This window comes from Lynx rufus, unplaced genomic scaffold (assembly GCF_022079265.1).
Source record: "Lynx rufus isolate CCGP_SWC_20201006 ecotype Redwood Valley unplaced genomic scaffold, mLynRuf1.p SCAF_8, whole genome shotgun sequence".
In the NCBI taxonomy this organism is placed as follows: Eukaryota; Metazoa; Chordata; class Mammalia; order Carnivora; family Felidae; genus Lynx; species Lynx rufus.
The window spans coordinates 101698995-101716267 of NW_025814896.1; the positions used below are offsets into that span (position 1 = coordinate 101698995).

Below are 17273 nucleotides of genomic sequence, written 5' to 3' on the forward strand. Positions count from 1 at the left end.
AAGAATCTGTCTTCTATAAAGCTAGGCATAAAGAGATTTGTAAAAATGTAAAACAGTGCCAGTCTTGTCACAATTTTTGGATTAGAAAATACGGAGTTTTTGTTTTGTTTTTTGGTAAGAATGTTATTTATAACGTGATATATTTATTATTTTAAACAAATTGATATTTTTTAAATGTGTCAGTTTTAATTTCTAGTACAATAATATAACCCACAGAAACAAATGCCTTTGAGATTCTTAATATCTAAGCATGTAAGTGGGTCTTGAAAACAAGAAGTCGATGAACCTGTTTAAGAAAATAACTTCTTTAGCTCTCCTATTTATTTAATGCCTCAAGTGTTTTAGATCCCTGCTATGTGCCAGGCATTGTATGAGCTACAAAGGTGAACAAGGTGCCTTCTGCCTTCCGTGGGGTGTTCCAGCTGAGCATAGGAGACACTGAGGCAGTTTGTTATAATGCATGAGCAGGCTGCAGGTCAGGTTCTCTGGGGGAACAGAGTGTGAAATGGTGGAGATGACACGAGGGAGGTTTGTTAGGATGAGCCCCCGTGGCAGAATGAAAGCAGCAGGATTAGGCTAAGTTGGACTGCAGAGTAGTCTTAATCAGAGGCCTCAGCACATCCCTGAGGAGCTCTGGCGCCATGGTGGGCCTGTGAAGCTGTTCCAAATTAGGGTGACAAGCTGGGCTTCTGTATCCTCACCCAGAGCAGTCATCAGATGTGACCCTGGTCAGGTGACTTGCTTCAACTGAGGGCAGTCCTGAAGAGGGACTCGGCTGAGAGACGACTGTGAGCATTTCTGGGTCTAAGAAATGAGCACTTCTGCCCTGGACAGGGGCATCCTGGTCTAGGGTCTAGAAGGAGGCTGAGCAAGAAACTGTTTCAGGATATCGTTAATGACTGATTAGCAGAGCCCATTGAATCTGGTGGTTTTGTAAAATGTGAAGGTTTTTTCTTTTTTTTTTTTCTTGGCACTGATTTAACAAAGCAGAGGGCACTGTGCCCTGTCCAATGGCCAGGACCCTGTGCACATGGAGTCTGGAGGGATTGATGTTTCCTGGGACCAAGCTGTCTGACACCTGGCCTGGCACTGACATTTCCTCTTCTCTCCCAGTTTCTCAGCAGGTTGTGTGGCACTGCCAGCGTTAATTAATATCAAAGCCGTGATAGAACAGAGGCAGTGCACAGGAGTTTGGAACCAGAAAGATGAATTACCTGTGAGTTCCACTTTCTACCGTTCTCTATTTTTTCCTGCCATGAGAAGAACATGGATGCTAAGAGTTTAAAATGCCTGTTTTGCCTTTTAACGAGAGAACACCGTTGTAGCCGTTCAGCCAGGATTCTTGTATGTCATGTGTAGACATGATTAAAAACAATAGAAATGGGGAGCTAGTACATTTTGGAGGCGCTGGAGTTTCTGGTTTTTAATTTTGACGTAGAAAAAAACGAATACAGTTTTGACGTAGAGAGCTAGTGAAGGAAGACATCACAGGTGTGCGTGGCGTCTGTACTGTGGCACGCAGTGTGTTCTGCAGGGCCCTGGAGAAACCACTCGGACTACGGTTTTTTAAAATAGAAGAGCGGTGAGTCAACTGGTTGAATTTAGTTTTGTGTTAAGCATCGATATTTATGAAATCATGGGTTTGTGCTTAAAATAAGCACAGAGCTGCTAAAATAAAGGTTGTCCCTGGTACACATGCAGTCCTCAGCGGCCCTCCGGTGCTGCGTGTCCACTGCTCTCCTGGCCATGATTTTAAACATCACCTCTAGTCACTTGCCAACCCTATTACTTCTCTAAGCAGTAGTTTGTGGTACCTTCCTTCCCTTTCTGGGGCTGTTAAAGACTAGAGATAACATTGGTATGCTTAGAATAACATGGGACACATATTAGGGACTCCAGCTTTGCTGCCATAGGAGTTATGACATGGAGTGGCAAAGGTCATTGTATGTGACCTTTGACAGTAAGCACTAAAACTTGGACTGCAGTTATCATGCCTGTCACGGTTGTGTCATGGACCCTAAAAGGCTAAATACGCATTTGGCTTTTGCTTTTTGTCTGCCACGCCTGTGCACAGGTTTATCCACAGTCACCTTCCAGCTGGTAACTGTCGGTTGGCTGCCCCAGCTCCTCCTCAGAGATCTGTTTTGATTAAAGACACAGGTGCATTCCCAGTCTGAGTGTGGTCAGGACACAGGCAGCTCCCCTCCTTGACTGCTGCTTATTTGAACAAGTGAAAAGAACTTGAGCCTTCACTTGCTTTGCTGAGGAAGGTGCCTGCAAGAATCTGGCAGCTTCCCAGCTGTGCTACATGCATCTCTGACATTTGTGCATGAGCACAGAGCACGCTGAAGTCTGAATTCACCTGACACCTGTGTGTTGGGGTAGTAAAGCAATGGGAGGTGATGATCGGGCCATTATTTCTCACGATTGTTCTGTTACACTTGGTCAACATTCTTGAAAGAGTCTGGGTAATAGACTTTATATTGATAACCATTTTGGAAGGAAAGAAAACAGAAAGAACTGACGTTTGTGGAGCCCGCTGTCGTGTGCCAACCATTGTGCTGGGTGATTTCATAGCTTTTGTTTGTTTTGTTCCCTGTGAAGAGAAATGACTGGTACACCTACCATGGCTCTGATGTACAGATTGTGAGAGGTCTTGCTGAACTTGAGCTTAAAGTCCTTGTTTCAGGTAGTTTCTCTGGACCATTGTACACAGAACATGGGAAACTCAGATCTGAAGCTTGCATAAAAGTAAGCCTTGTTTATTCTGTCTTTAAAGGAATTATTACACTGAATTTTACCACCTACCTGAGTGTGCTGCAAAACAGGGTTTCTGGTGGGCTTTGCTCTTAGGGTATATCTATTCTGACAGATTTTCAGGAGTGTTCGACATCTAGAGCATTGCCTTCCTTTGACTCCTCAGACATCAGAATTTGGTTTGAAAAGTAGTGTTATAAATAATCTTGAAGGTTAATTAGAATTATGAAGTAAGGCTTGAATCCCTAAGACTGCCTGTCTCTGAGGTAAGAGTGCTGTAAAAAGATACATTTGGATGAGTAGACTGATAAATGTTTTTGCTTCCCAGTGCGTATTGACATGTAGATGGTTTTCCGAGATGTAACTTGAGCCTTTTTACTGTTTTTTGAAGATTGAAGTGGACCTTGGTAAAAAGTGCTGGTATCACTCTATATTTGCCTGTCCCATTCTTCGTCAGCAAACAACAGATAATAATCCACCCATGAAATTGGTCTGTGGTCATATTATATCAAGAGATGCCCTGAATAAAATGTTTAATGGTAGCAAGTAAGTGATTTTTTAAATGTTGGTAAAAAAATTTTCTTTTGAAACTTAGTGGGAAGGTGGTATCTGATGTTTTTTCTTTTCTTTTCTTTTCTTTTCTTGTCAGTCTTTTTATTTGTTCATGAATTTGATGATTAGATTTATAAGCATGATCTTTAACTCTTAACTTTTGGGTAGGCAGTACATTGTCATTTCCCCCCTGCCTTTACACAAATGGTAACATACCCTGTATGGTACTCAAGTTTGCTTTTTTTACTTAATGATGTATTTTGAAGGTCTTTTATATGCTACAGAAAGAGCCCTCATTCTTTTTTTAGAGCTGCAGAGTATTCTACCATATGGAAATGTGATAATTTATTTAACCAATTCCCTATCAATGAACATTTAAACATTTTGTTGTTGTAAAGAGAATTACTTTATCTACATGTGATATATAAATTGTAGACTTGGAATTGCTAATTCGCAGGGTATATACATTTATAATTTTTATACTCATACTGGGCCCAACTTATAATAAAAAGAAAAAAGTCACAAAAGCCTATTTCTAGCTTAGGCAGTTAGAACATTTTTCATTGGAGTTCACTTGAGACCTGTTATGGTAAAGTCTTTCTTTTAAAAGAAAGTCTTCGCCTGTAATGAAGCTATCTGTGCCCTTCCCAGACCATGCAGCAACCCTGGTGGTGTCAGTGGATGGTGACTAGACGGTGCTGGTTCTGGGCGTCGTTCTTGGTAGGCAGCAAGCCTTCTAGGCTCAGCCGCTGGCATCAGATTTGCTGCACTTGAGTGGATTGTGTGACCAGTCCATTTGAAGCTTGTTCAAAGACAGGCACAGCCTAAACTTTGGAGGAGGAAAATTGGGCTTACTTTTGAAACTGCAAGAGCAATTTTCAAAACCGTTGTCTTTGTTTTGTTTACAAAACAGTTTTCACTCATTTCCACTGAAGGAAAGCCTTCAGTTTAGCATCTGGCTTGATTGGTATTTATTTGTGACCCTTCAGAGCTTGGCTGCTATAATAAGGGAAAGCACAGTTAACCCTCAAAACAAAATACAGACGTGAGTGTGTGGAGCGTGTGTGACTGTTAAAGACATTGACATTCCGTAGAGGAAAATTGAATGCTCAGTACTGATCCTGTTCCTTGATTCAATGTTTTCTTTCTTGTCTTTAGATTAAAATGTCCATATTGTCCAATGGAACAAAGTCCAGGAGATGCCAAACAGATATTTTTCTGAAGAGATAACTTTAATTTGCAATTTGTAAGTGAAACTGAATTGTGGCGCATTTCAGAAGAGAACGTTCCATTTAATGCAGCTAACTGAGGACTCCCGTGTTTATATAAGCTAATGCTCCAGAAACTTTGCCAACATTTTAGTGTACACACACTGAGGGGAGTGCTCCAGACGAATATTATCATAGGGCTTTATTATATTCTTGGTCTTCATTTTTGATCAAGTAAATACACCAGCAGTTGTCATTCAATGCAGGTTTTTGTACTTAATTATATGGTGATTTTTTTACTTTTTAAGAGCAGAAACAGAAATCAACCTCCCTGCCATGTGTTTAATATTTCTCCTGCTTTTACTTTAGTCATTTCTTGATAATTGTAAGGTTTGAGAATGTTTGTGAAAAAGTTTTACTTCCTGTTATGTATACAAAATTAAATGAAAATTCTTCAGAAAAAGTTTGAAAAACTGAATTGTGGTTATAAGACTAATTTGCATTTGTTTTGCTTAAGGAAGAAAGCTGTGATAGATGCCCAGTTTGCTTTTTGGTGTTTTCCTCTGCTCCAGCTCTCCCCGAGAAGTTAGCAGACCTGCATTTGAGCTCTGCTTGTAGCCCCAGTGGGCTGCCTGTTTCTGATTCCATCATGAATTTAGCAGGTTGGTGTGAGAAGTCTTCCACTAGAACAAAGTGGAAGGAGTACTCGTGTTTCTTTGCTTTTATTGCCAAGAGGTGCTTGTTTTAAAAGGTGTGTTCAATAAAATGAAATTCTGAAGTTAGAGGTGTTCTTAAGTTAATATTTGCTCTCTTGGTCTTGGTAGCCCTATTCTCTGAAATCTGCCTTCAGGACTTGGCTGTCTGTCTCTTTGTATATCATTGCAGACACAGTGTCGTGTGTGTGTGTGTATATATATATGTGCACCGGCATCAAACATTGTGTCCCTGGAAGGGAAGAAGCATGTTCCAGTCCTAAAATGCAGTTACCAGACTCATTACTTTAAATCCTTAAAGTTAGAAGTTAGCATATTTTCTGTAGTGCAGAATATGTTTATTGCTGTTTTTGTATTTGAATAGTATACCATTCAATGCCTCTCTTCTGCAAAGTGTATCATCTCATTGACTGTGAATCTGTATATTATTCTAATGGATACAGATAATGATCTTTTCTCTTGTGAGGTATCTTCGTTTAATGCACTGTCCAGAAATAGCCATGTGTAAGAGTCTTTCTCTATATGATGAACGAACTACATGGAAAGGACTTCTTTGGACATACTTCTGACTTAAGCGCGTTAAGTCAGTTTGACTTAAGCGCGTTAAGTCAGTTCATTACGAGAAGAATGTTCTGTGGAAATCACCAAATATTTTGCAACTTTATTTCATCTGATGTGGAACTGAACGTCAATATAGGAAAACTTTGATGAGAAAATGGAGAAAGAAGAAAACACAGAAGTAAAGAGGACTGGGACACTTTGTGTTTTAAACTGCAGATTGGTTTCTTCCACAGGGAGGGAGAAAACAGGCTTGGTGCTGAGTTCACTGGAAAGTGTCAGCATTTGCAGTAGCGTACCAGCCCATACCAGACCAGGTGGTTTGTCCTGAAATGTTTGTCTGGGAGAGCGGGGGTACGTCTGAAGGAAAGGAGTACCTGCAGGAGAGTGCTGCTTGACTGCTGTGTGTGGTCAGGCTTCCGGGTGACCACTTTGGGCAGCGTTAGGCTATCCAGGCACGACGCTTGCTCTGTCCGACCTCAGTCTTGGCCCCACCAGGACTTTAGCCATGTTTCTGCTTTCCTGTTGGAACCCTCCCTAAAGTTTCCCCTCTATCCGGTTAAGCAGTGAAGGAAGAGAGCAGAGAGAAGCTCGTTGGACTCCATAACAGAAGGTAGAGAATTCCAGGCAACTCTGGCTGAGGATGTAAAACAGGTTTATGACCTATATTTTCCTTTGAATTAAAATCCAGAGGTTGTTTGTTTGTTTGTTTGTTTACTTCTTTTTTCTCACTAGGCCAGATTTAGCTTTACTCACAACTCTTATTCTCACCTTTCCACCTGAAAAACGTATAAAACATTTAGGCTTCACATAAGATTTGTACAATATAGATGTTGCTCTAGAGGCTGGTGGTAAATATTTTGGGGGGCCACACACTTCATATAGTTGGCTCAGGCCACTTTTAAGGACAAAGTGCTCTGTCCCTCTCCCAGTGTTGGGAATCCTGTTGACAGTTTTCTATGCAGCTCATGAAACTTTAAAAAGAGCATGCTTTTCACTGAAGCATTGGATTTTCCAGTTTCCTGTGTAAGGTCCTTACAGTCCTACTGGGCAGGGTAGGGCCAGAAATTTGAAACTCTTGATTTGACATGAAAATTATGTCTTGTGACCTTTAACTAAAGGCATGGGCTTAAAACATTGGTGACTAAATGGGAAGGAGAGGTGGATTTGACAAGGCCAGACCTTAACCAAAGATGCTGAAATACAACATGTGGTCCTTTCTGCTCTGGAACCCCCTTCACCAGTGGCGTCAGGACCTTATCGCCGAGGCCGTGTAGTCAACAGTGCAGGAGGATGCTCTTCGCCATGCTCTTCCTCTGTTTGCAGAAGGCCATGACAGAGCCAAGGGTTTTTTTTCTAGGCAGACTAATTATAATAATATACATCGAAAACAGAATTGCAGAGTGGTTTCCTCAATTACCTTAGGAACCATTCCGTTTATCAGTCACGGACAAAGGCCATGGGACTATGCGAAACCAAGAAAACCTTATTAGAACCTTACATTCTAATTTAGCCAGAGCGTCTGTGCTTTCAAGTACAGTCTGAAATACAGCGGCTAAGTTTGTCTTTTGATCTTTTTCTCCTTTGTGTGATCATCACAAATGCCATTTCTGTCGTTTTGGTGGTGATTCTGTGAGATTTCTAATACATAAATGAACGGGTATTGGTGCCTCTTGATTTTAAAAATGTTGAAGAGAAGAGCCACCTCATATTCATAGGGTGTGTGACTATTTTGTGAGTGTATGAGCATTTAATTGAAAATAAGAAAGTTATGGAGTTAATCTTTTTTTTTTTTCTTTCTGTAGCAGCTGATGTACACAGAGACACTAAAACCCACAGCACATCCTGTGGGGAATGAGGATCCTCTTTTCTCTCCAGGCAGTCCCGCAGGCTGTGTAGTTCGTTCAGTATTCTTGATGCTGTGAGTTCTTTCCACCTCAGTGGTTCAGCCTTTGGGACAATAGATACTGCAAAAACCAAGAACTCTTGGTTATCCGCACAAGACAAGCTGCTGGTAGACATTAGCCCTCTGGTTTTCCAGCTCAACCTCTGATTAGTGGACTGACAGTCGAGCTGGTCAGTTTGCGTAGTCAGCAGACTCAGGTTATTTTCAGGGAAGGCATGGTTTGGTTAATTTCATCACCAGGATGTGTAAGGTGAAGACACAAACCAAATACCTTTCGTTACTTAACTCTACGTACATTATCCTTGGTAACACTAGGATGCTGTGGTCTTGAGCGAATGTTAGCAAGGAACACACACGTAGAAGGTTTGGTGCTTCATAAGCCTGTCCAGCCGTGGTGGGTTTTATGTGGTACAGTAGTGTTTACTATAAGCAGGTACAAACTTCATGAACTGTTCTTACTGAACTATGATTGAATAGATACCAAAAATAGAATGACAAATGTATTTTAATAGCAGATGAGGCAATTAGTTTTAGGGTGAGTTTTCCGCTGTTGATTTTACTTCAGGGGATAGGGAGGGAAAACAGTTTTGTTTTCAAGACCTTTCCCTCTACAGTTGTAAACTGTAGTGAGCATATGCTTCGTTTACTCCCAAAGAGGCAAAAGCAGCTGGAATTGGCTTACGGCACATGCTTTGTTTCATGTTGTGGGTGAGGATTTCTACTCTTATTTTAGCAGTCCCTTCACGTTCTCCAGCAAGGCAGATGTGGGGTTCACTAGGATTTAGTGCCTGATCTTTTCTTTGGGGAAGGGGTGGGAGTGAATGTATTGGGGATGGGAGGGAAGCAGGAGTAGATGGGAGTGTGAGTGCGTGTGCATGTGTCTGAAATTCACCATAATCCCCCACCTGTGTCTAGCAAGGAACAGGTATTTAATGTATTTTGCTCATGACTGCAGTGTGCATGTATCTTTTTTTTTCTCCTCCGTGTTTTCTAAACTTACACTAAAAGGATTCATTAAATCATCTTGTTCAGATGGCTCAGGATTGTATTTCTTTTGCTTACGCTGTGCTCTTGGGTTCTATAGTATTTCTATAATTATGTAACAAAAATAGTGTTGCACTGTAATCTATCATATAGAGCTATATGTATGGAAAATTTTGATCAGTTTTTTAAGAAATGTATCCTGTTTGCAAAGGCACAATAAAGTTGCATCTTATAGACTATAGGCAATAAAGCTAACAATAAACCTTATTTAACACAAACCATATTCATATTCTCTGTTCATTTGATTTTGGAAAAAAGTCCACTGCATCCAGTAGTTTCAGGGATTTCATTTTGACTTTAAAAGTTCTGCTATACTTAATTTATAAATTTCAGACTGATATAATAGAATTTTGGAAAACTATAACAAATGCTTTGTTAATGTGTGTATTCCTATGTAAAACACATGGCTTCTCCTGTGTATATTTTTAAAAATTAAAGAAATGCACATTTAAAAAGTGTTTTGTGGAACCCGTCTGTATAAATGTGACAGCTGACAGAGGTACGAGGGCAGGGGAGCATGGAGGCGTCAGTTGTAAGAAGAGGACACTGCTGCCTGTGTTTGTGAAGGGCCTGCATGCAAAGAATTTAAGAGAATCTCTTTGTCTCCATCCCATCCTGTTCTGTGCCATAGCAGTGTAAGAAGAGGAGGTGGCCGGTCACCATCCCAATTCCTAGGGCAGGCTCACATCAGTGTTTGCAGGCTCCTGTACCCTGTGCATAGCCGGGACCCTTTGACGGGAGTGATCGATTGCGTGTCACCTGGAAGAGGAGCCCTGAGACAGCTGTACTCGGGCTGTCGGTAGAGTGGGGCACACACAGTCGGCATTGCCAGGGAGAAAAGAAGCAGGCTCAGTTGTCTATCCTGTTCAGTGATGAGCTAAGGTGGTAGAGACCAAGGATCCTTGTGTGCTGCTTTTGTGTATTTTTTAAGACTCATTCTTACGGGAGATTTCAGAATGTTTCCTACTTGGGAACAAGTGGGTCCTCGCTTGGGTCCCACCCCGTTGCATTTGGAGCTAGTGGCTCAGGTGGTATATAGGTGAGGTCTGGCCAGCCCGGCCAAAGAGCTCGCCACCTATCCCTGCAACGTGTGGGGCTCTCTAGGACTCAAAAGTGGAGTTTCCAGCAGCGTCGGCATCACCCGAGAGCTTGTGAGAAAGGCAGAATCTCAGGCCTCAACCCAGATCTGAATCAGAATCTGCACGCTTGTGAGAGAACTGGCTTCCCTTACGAGGAGCCTCTCGGATGCTCCCCATTTTCTGAGGTAAGGATCATGCCCACTGGGCAAAATTTACCCTTTTCTTGATGATTAAGACTTGAATCCTCAAGAAAAGTTAAATTTAGTGTGCTTTGAATTCAGTTTGAGTACAGTTACTTTATTTAAAAAATTTTTTTTTCAACGTTTATTTATTTTTGGGACAGAGAGAGACAGAGCATGAACGGGGGAGGGACAGAGAGAGAGGGAGACACAGAATCGGAAACAGGCTCCAGGCTCTGAGCCATCAGCCCAGAGCCCGACGCGGGGCTCTAACTCAAGGACCGCGAGATCGTGACCTGGCTGAAGTCGGACGCTTAACCGACTGCGCCACCCAGGCGCCCCTGAGTACAGTTACTTTAAAAATGAGTGTATTTCTTTAAGCACCCAGGCAGTTGAAAGGAGTGTTGTATTTGCAGCATGGCAAAATGCATTTCCCATCCCCTACCCACTAAAATGGGCAATGATGATCACCAAAGATGGAAAACTGGATTTTTTTGTAATGGCAAGATAAAGCCTGGAAACGCACCCTTATACCAAACTAAACAGTAGCTTGGTGCCCCTCACCCTCTCACAGAGGACACACTGTTTTGTGGCAGCCAGTAAGAAAATCTCATAACCCTGTATACACATAAAGTTTATAGTTCTGAGACAAGTTTTACAAAATGAATGCTTCTAAAGTGTGATAACACTGATACTTTAGATTTATTTGTTAATGTTCACCAAGTCTCTAAGTTGATTTTATGACCTGCTAATGGGTGGAGATCCAGTTTTAAAAACTTTGCATTAAAGGACAAGAGAATGATCCATTCGCAAAGCTACTTTGAAATCTCTGTCATTATATGTATGACAGAAAGTATTATACTCATTTTTTAAAAAAAAATTTTTTTTTCCAAAACTTTTCCTTGTAGTGGGGTGTTCTTAACACTCCTATGAATCTTCTATGCTAACGTAACATACCTCAACATTGTAAGTAGTGCCTAGGAAAGCACTATGTGACAGAGAATTTTGCGTTTCCTTGGAAAAGCAAGTGTTTCATTCTAAATACTGGCTTGTGCATTAGAATCCTTTCGTTTAATAACAGACAGATGTGTGTATGGTGTTTTTGCTTTTTTTAAAAGTCTTTAGGGGCGCCTGGGTGGCGCAGTCGGTTAAGCGTCCGACTTCAGCCAGGTCACGATCTCACGGTCCGGGAGTTCGAGCCCCGCGTCAGGCTCTGGGCTGATGGCTCAGAGCCTGGAGCCTGTTTCCGATTCTGTGTCTCCCTCTCTCTCTGCCCCTCCCCCGTTCATGCTCTGTCTCTCTCTGTCCCAAAAATAAATAAACGTTGAAAAAAAAATTTAAAAAAAAAATAAATAAAAGTCTTTAAAAAATTTTTTTTAACATTTTTATTTATTTTTGAGAGAGCACAAGTGGGGGAGGGGCAGAGAGTGAGGGAGACACAGAATCCGAAGCAGGCTCCAGGCTCCGAGCTGTCAGCACAGAGCCCAATGCAGGGCTTGAGCCCACAAACCATGAGATCATGACCTGAGCCAAAGGCGGATGCTTAAATGACTGAGCCACCCAGGTGCCCCAGATGTGTGTATGTTAAATGCAGAAAACATCTTACATACAATGATATGGCACCTTCAGTCATTCGACATGGGTTTTTTTTAAGGCATTGAGAGAGAACAGGGCCCTGGGCCTCCTGCAGCTTAGGACTGCTGGGAGGTAGAGAAAAGTAGAGCACCAAGACCCTTCTGGTGAGGTTAATTCCCACCAGTGACCTAACTACTGGAGGACAATGGGAGGGATGAGAAGGGAGAGATGTAATAAGTTGTGTATTTTTTTAATGTTTACTTATTTTGAAAGAGTGTGCACACGTGGGGGAGGGGCAGAGAGGGAGAGAATCCCAAGCAGGCTCTGCGTTCAGCATGGAGCCTTATGAGGGGCTCGATCTCAGACCGTGAGATCATGACCTGAGCTGGATTCAAGAGTTGGATGCTTAATCGACAGCCATCCGTGCACCCCATTAGTTGTGTATTTTTAAGGCCCACTCTGGCTACAGTAGGATGAAAGATGGTTGGGGAGGGGATGAGGTTAGAGCATGGGAGGCCAGTACAGTAAGCAGTTAAAGTGAGTATTGAGCATTGTATGTCCTGAGAATAGAATGGTGAACAAGACAAACTTGGTGTCTACTCAGTGGAGACCCAGATACTGTGCCCAGATACTGTGAGAGTGAGAAATCCAATGAGGAAAACCCAGCAAGATGTTTTATCATAAAATGTCCGTGCTCTGAACGTTTTTATAATTTCAGAGAACCAATTTATGGTGAGGTCTCTTAAATGATGGGCTTCCTTGCCCTGGTGTTCTAAAATACACTCTCCATTCTTTCTGTCATCTACATTTTCTAGAAGGGTGAATTTCTCACTTCAGACTCTATATGTTGGTCTCTACACTACATGGGTTGTATGATTTTCTGCCAATTTCTAGTCGGGAGCGATCTTTTTAACTCCGTTTGAAGGCTGCATTCAGCCACTGTGCAAGGGCCACCGTTCAAGGAAAGGACTTTGATGTTTCCCCTCTAGAAGAAAAGTGTTCTTTAAAAGGAAACCTGTTATTTGTCAGTGTTCAAGACTAATCATTTTGGGAGTTTCTGAACATGCATTTTAGGTTTCCTTTCATTCTTAAGACCCTGTTGCTTCTAGTGATTTTAGATTAGTGAGCTCATCAATTAGTCCTAAAGAGGAATTGTACAGGACATTATTAAATTGTCATGAAAGCTTTGAGAAGTAGTACAGGAAATTTGGGCAAATAGCCTTTGACTTGACTAGTGTGTACCAGTGGCATGTGAGGAGTAGGCAGTCTAGGGTTTTTGCCGTCAGGGGCCCAGGCTCCTGTTCTCCACAACCTTAAGGTGTGGCTTCAGTTTCACCTCTTTGTTAGACATATAACTGTGTTAGGCAAAAAGAGGAGGAAAGGGGTGGGAAAAGGAGCTTGCAGTTGAATTAGCTCCTTTGAAGAGTCTCCTGGAAGCTCCAGCCAATGACTTATTAGCCACACTTGGCTGGGGGCAAGTCTGGGAAATGTCTGGGCACGTCACCCCCTGTAATACAACAAGGGTTCTGCTGGTAAGGGAAAAGGGGAGAATGGTTGGTGGGCAAGCAACCTGCGAATCCTACCCCCTGCACTGTGCATCTCAGCCAGGAAACAGGTGACATTTCATTCACATAAAGGAATAAACCATCAGCACCAGCGGTCAGTGCAGCCTTCCACCTGCCCTGAGATATTAGACAAATGAGGAGTTAGCTATCCCTGAACCATCTCCATGAGCTGCATTTCTTGGCCCCTCTTGGTATTTGTTTTAGAAGCAGAGCCCTCACCCTAACTTCAGACAGGATCCCTACTCTACTCTTGTTCTAGAATATACTCTTTCCCATTTGTTTGATTTCAGAGCAGGTGGTAACCTTCGTTTTCTACCTCGGGCAGCATAGGTGAAAAAAAAATACTTTTGGTTTGAGGTGCTTACAGAGAGTTTAGAGAACTTCTAAATTTTAAAATTAAAAACAATGTAGGGAATATAGTCAATGGTATTATTAAAACATTATATGGTGACAGATGGTAGCTACGCTTGTGGTGGCATAACATAGTGTATAGAGTTGTTGAATCACTATGTTGTACACCTGAAACTAACATCGTGTCTTAACTATACTTCAATTAAAAAAAGGTGGGGGGCGGGGCGCCTGGGTGGCTCAGTCGGTTAAGCATCTGACTTCGGCTCAGCTCATGATCTCACAGCTCATGAGTTCGAGCCCCGCGTCGGACTCTGTGCAGACTGCTCAGAGCCTGGAGCCTGCTTTGGATTCTGTGTCTCCCTCTCTCTCCCTCCCCAGCTCATGTACTCGCTTGCTCTGTCTCTCAAAAATAAATATTAAAAAAAAAAAAAGGCAGATAAGATACTCAGTAATAGCGTAGCAGCTGAGAGTTTGGGCTACAGGATTGGACCTGAGTTCAAACCTTGATCCCACCAGGTTCTAGTGTGATCTTGGGCAAATGACCAAAACTTCCTATGCCTTAGTTTTCTTATCTGTAAGAAGAATGGTGCTAGTTCCTACTTCATCGTTCTGATGAGGCCCGAATGAGAGAACGGGCCCATGCCGAGTGCTAAATAACTGGTAGCTATTATTTTATTTCAGTCGCTAAAACATAAGAACAAATGACATCTGCAGATCACAACCACCTAAAGGAGAGCAGAAAAGGGGAATTAGTAACTGGCCTGCAAAAGTGAGGTTTCCCAAAGTGGTGGGGGCTTCAGTAGGTGGTGAGGTGACAAAATGGTAGAACACACAGGCTTTTTCTGCTCTGCCAACTTTATTCGACGGCTGTAAGCATGGTGGAGCTCTCTTGCAGCAGGGCGGTGGGGGGCGTAAGGGGTGGCACTCAGAAGGTGAGGCTGAGGGGAGCTTCAATGACAGTGTGAAGGCTGTGTGCATCTGGGAGTGAGCTCTCCTGAGGTGAGCTGCGCAGGAAGGGCTGTCCTCCCTAGCACTGGGATGCTGAGATCCCTGGGTACATACATAAATGTGTATCTGTTGGAAATGGTTACTGTGTGCCCATTTCTGAGAATAGGAATTGGGAGAATCAGGTGACTGCATTCAGACTGTAATAGGTACTACACCAGTTTTGAAAAATTCAGTACTTTTTTCGTATACATCTTGTTACTATGTTCCAGGAGCTGTTCCAGGAGCTTAAAAATACATTTGAACTCATATCCTTCCCAACAACCTTTGAGGTAGGGACTATCATTACCCCCATTTTACAAGTGGGGAGACAAGTTTTGAGGCCTTAAGCGCTTGCTAGAGAACACACAAAGTAGCAGAGCCAGGAAGCTACGTTCACAGCCTCTGCATTTAACTTAATCTAAGGCAATCGTGGCCTCCTTCAGTTCCCTTTGGTGGAGAAACATAACTCAAGCCGCTTTTAGGAGCAGGTTAGGTGGTACCTAACCCTGGTGGTCACAAAACTGTGTGCGGGGAAGAATCTGCCCCCGGGGCTGGAGGAAGGGGTGGCTTCTTGCTGGTGAAAAAGAGAGACTTATCCCCGTCTCAGTGGTTGTGGAGTCATGCGGGATGTTCAAGTGTAGGGTGGGGATCTCTGAAGAGCAGTGTCACAACTGGAGAAAGAAACGACAAAGTTCTCTGACTTTTTTTCTTCCGCCAATGGGGTATGTTTTGTTGAATGAATGAATGTTAAGTGAACTGCCTTGGAGCTGTTTCCAGCCAACTGTGACCAAGTTAACTGCATAATGGAGAACTCATTTCTCTACTTCCTGTTTTTCAGGGTCCAAAGAATGTGTTGTCGGCATCATCCCCCAGGGGGAGTTTGTAGAACCAATATGCTTCAGGCTAGAACTTGCAAGTGAACCCTGACCTGGACCTGAGGCTGCCGACTTTGAACCATGAGGTGCTCCTTGTGCCTGTGCAGGATGAATGGCGAGGTGCTTGTGGTCGCCAGCAAGCCCTGAGCCTAAATTCACAGCCCACCTTGAACATGCTTTAGGCCTCAGCCTGCACATTGTTTTTCTATTTTCTCCCTGGTCCTGAGCGCCAACTCTAACGCATACCTTTTCCTATGTTGATACTTTGAATCCCCAAAGTAGTGTTTACCATCTTAGTTGTGGTAAGTATGGTGTGGTAAGTTAGGGAGTATGAAAAAATCAGTAAGTCTTGAACCCTCTCCAGAGCCTCCCCAGTGCGGCTTCCCCGCTGCTCATCACCTGAGCTGAAAGCGGAGGAAAGGAAGGCCCTTTTCCTGCCTTCACCCTGGCCCTGGTTCTTTGACATTGGCCCTCCACAGCCAGCGCCATGAGGAGGCCGGATGCTCCTTGTCACCCTTTTCAGGGACCCAGGGACAGCTTCCACAGGCAGCTCTGAGCCTGGAGCCAGCTCTGAGCTGAGTCTCAGTCCCTGGACTGGCGTCTGGTTCTGGTCAGCTGATTATGTTCGGGGAGGAGGGGGGCAGGGGCAAGACTTTGTCTTATGGGAAGTTTCTTAGCTTTCACAACTGCCTTTTCACATTTGCGACACTTTTTCCTCTTGATTTCTGTTCCTTAAAACTTTTGGTTTTTGAAAATTAAGGTTGCAGAAGGCAGTTTTAGGAAGGCAGGGAAAGTTCTCTGTGGACCTGGTGCTGGCTATGTTGAGTGTTTTCACGTAATGATGTCTTGGAGCTGCCGTGTACTTAGGATTTGGGCACTTTTCAGTATGTATATTTGACCTCAACCACAGCCTGAAGATTTTATGCTTCCTTATTAGAGGTATCAGCTCATCTGTTACCACGAAAGAACAAAAGACAAGATGTTTTGAGAAGACGCTAATCAGTTTTTCTTTTAAAGTTTATTTATCGATTTTTGGGGCGCCTGGGTGGCGCAGTCGGTTAAGCGTCCGACTTCAGCCGGGTCACGATCTCACAGTCCGTGAGTTCGAGCCCCGCGTCAGGCTCTGGGCTGATGGCTCGGAGCCTGGAGCCTGTTTCCGATTCTGTGTCTCCCTCTCTCTCTGCCCCTCCCCCGTTCATGCTCTGTCTCTCTCTGTCCCAAAAATAAATAAACGTTGAAAAAAAAATTAAAAAAATAAATAAATAAAAATAAAAAAAAAATAAAGTTTATTTATCGATTTTTGAGGGAAAAAGCACAAGCAGGGGAGGGGCAGAGAGAGAGAGGGAGACACAGAATCCAAAACAGGATCCAGGCTCTGCCCGAGCTGTCAGCACAGAACCCAATTCGGGGCCCAAACCCACAAACCGTGAGATTATGACCGGAGCCAAAGTCAGATGCTCAACCGACTGAGCCACTCAGGGGCCCCAAGGCTAACCAGTTTTAACTGATGTGAAAATAGGGGAGTGCACAGTGAAAGTAGGGACCGACCCAGTCATTTTACTTTTAGGTTTTTACCCTAAAGAAACAAAGCTGTGTGCAAAGTTTTGTCAGCGTTATTACAGTAGTGAAAAACTGGAAACTTCAATCCTGAGTAATAGTTAAATAGATAAAAGATGCCACAATCAAAAACGGAGTGCTATCTTGTCCTTAAAAAGCATGCCATAAATGTTTGTTTTTTAAAGCCATTTATAAACACACAGTGCAATCCCACTTTTTAAAAACGGAAGTATGTACTTCACATACATGCATAGAAAATAGAGAATGTACACCGTAATATTAACAATGGACTATACCCGAGACAAAGAATTACAGGTGATTCTTATTTCCTTGTCTACGTTTTTTTCTTCCAAGCAGCACTCACTGC

General features: G+C 42.9%; 1 protein-coding gene across 5 annotated transcripts in view; it reads left to right on the forward strand.

The window, feature by feature from the left end:
• Positions 1–16423, forward strand: part of RMND5A (required for meiotic nuclear division 5 homolog A) — a 70347-nt gene extending 53924 nt beyond the window's left edge. For 2 of the 5 annotated variants that reach the window (XM_047069670.1, XM_047069673.1), the window contains 3 exons: positions 1114–1216; positions 3149–3303; positions 4468–8961. In XM_047069670.1, the coding sequence (XP_046925626.1) occupies positions 1114–1216; positions 3149–3303; positions 4468–4531 (322 nt within the window). In that variant the 3' untranslated portion in view covers positions 4532–8961. Of the gene's footprint in view, positions 1–1113; positions 1217–3148; positions 3304–4467; positions 8962–15312 lie in introns of those variants that run through there. The other 3 variants (XM_047069668.1, XM_047069669.1, XM_047069671.1) reach the window with 3 other exon arrangements.
• Positions 16424–17273: the final 850 nt, after the last annotated feature.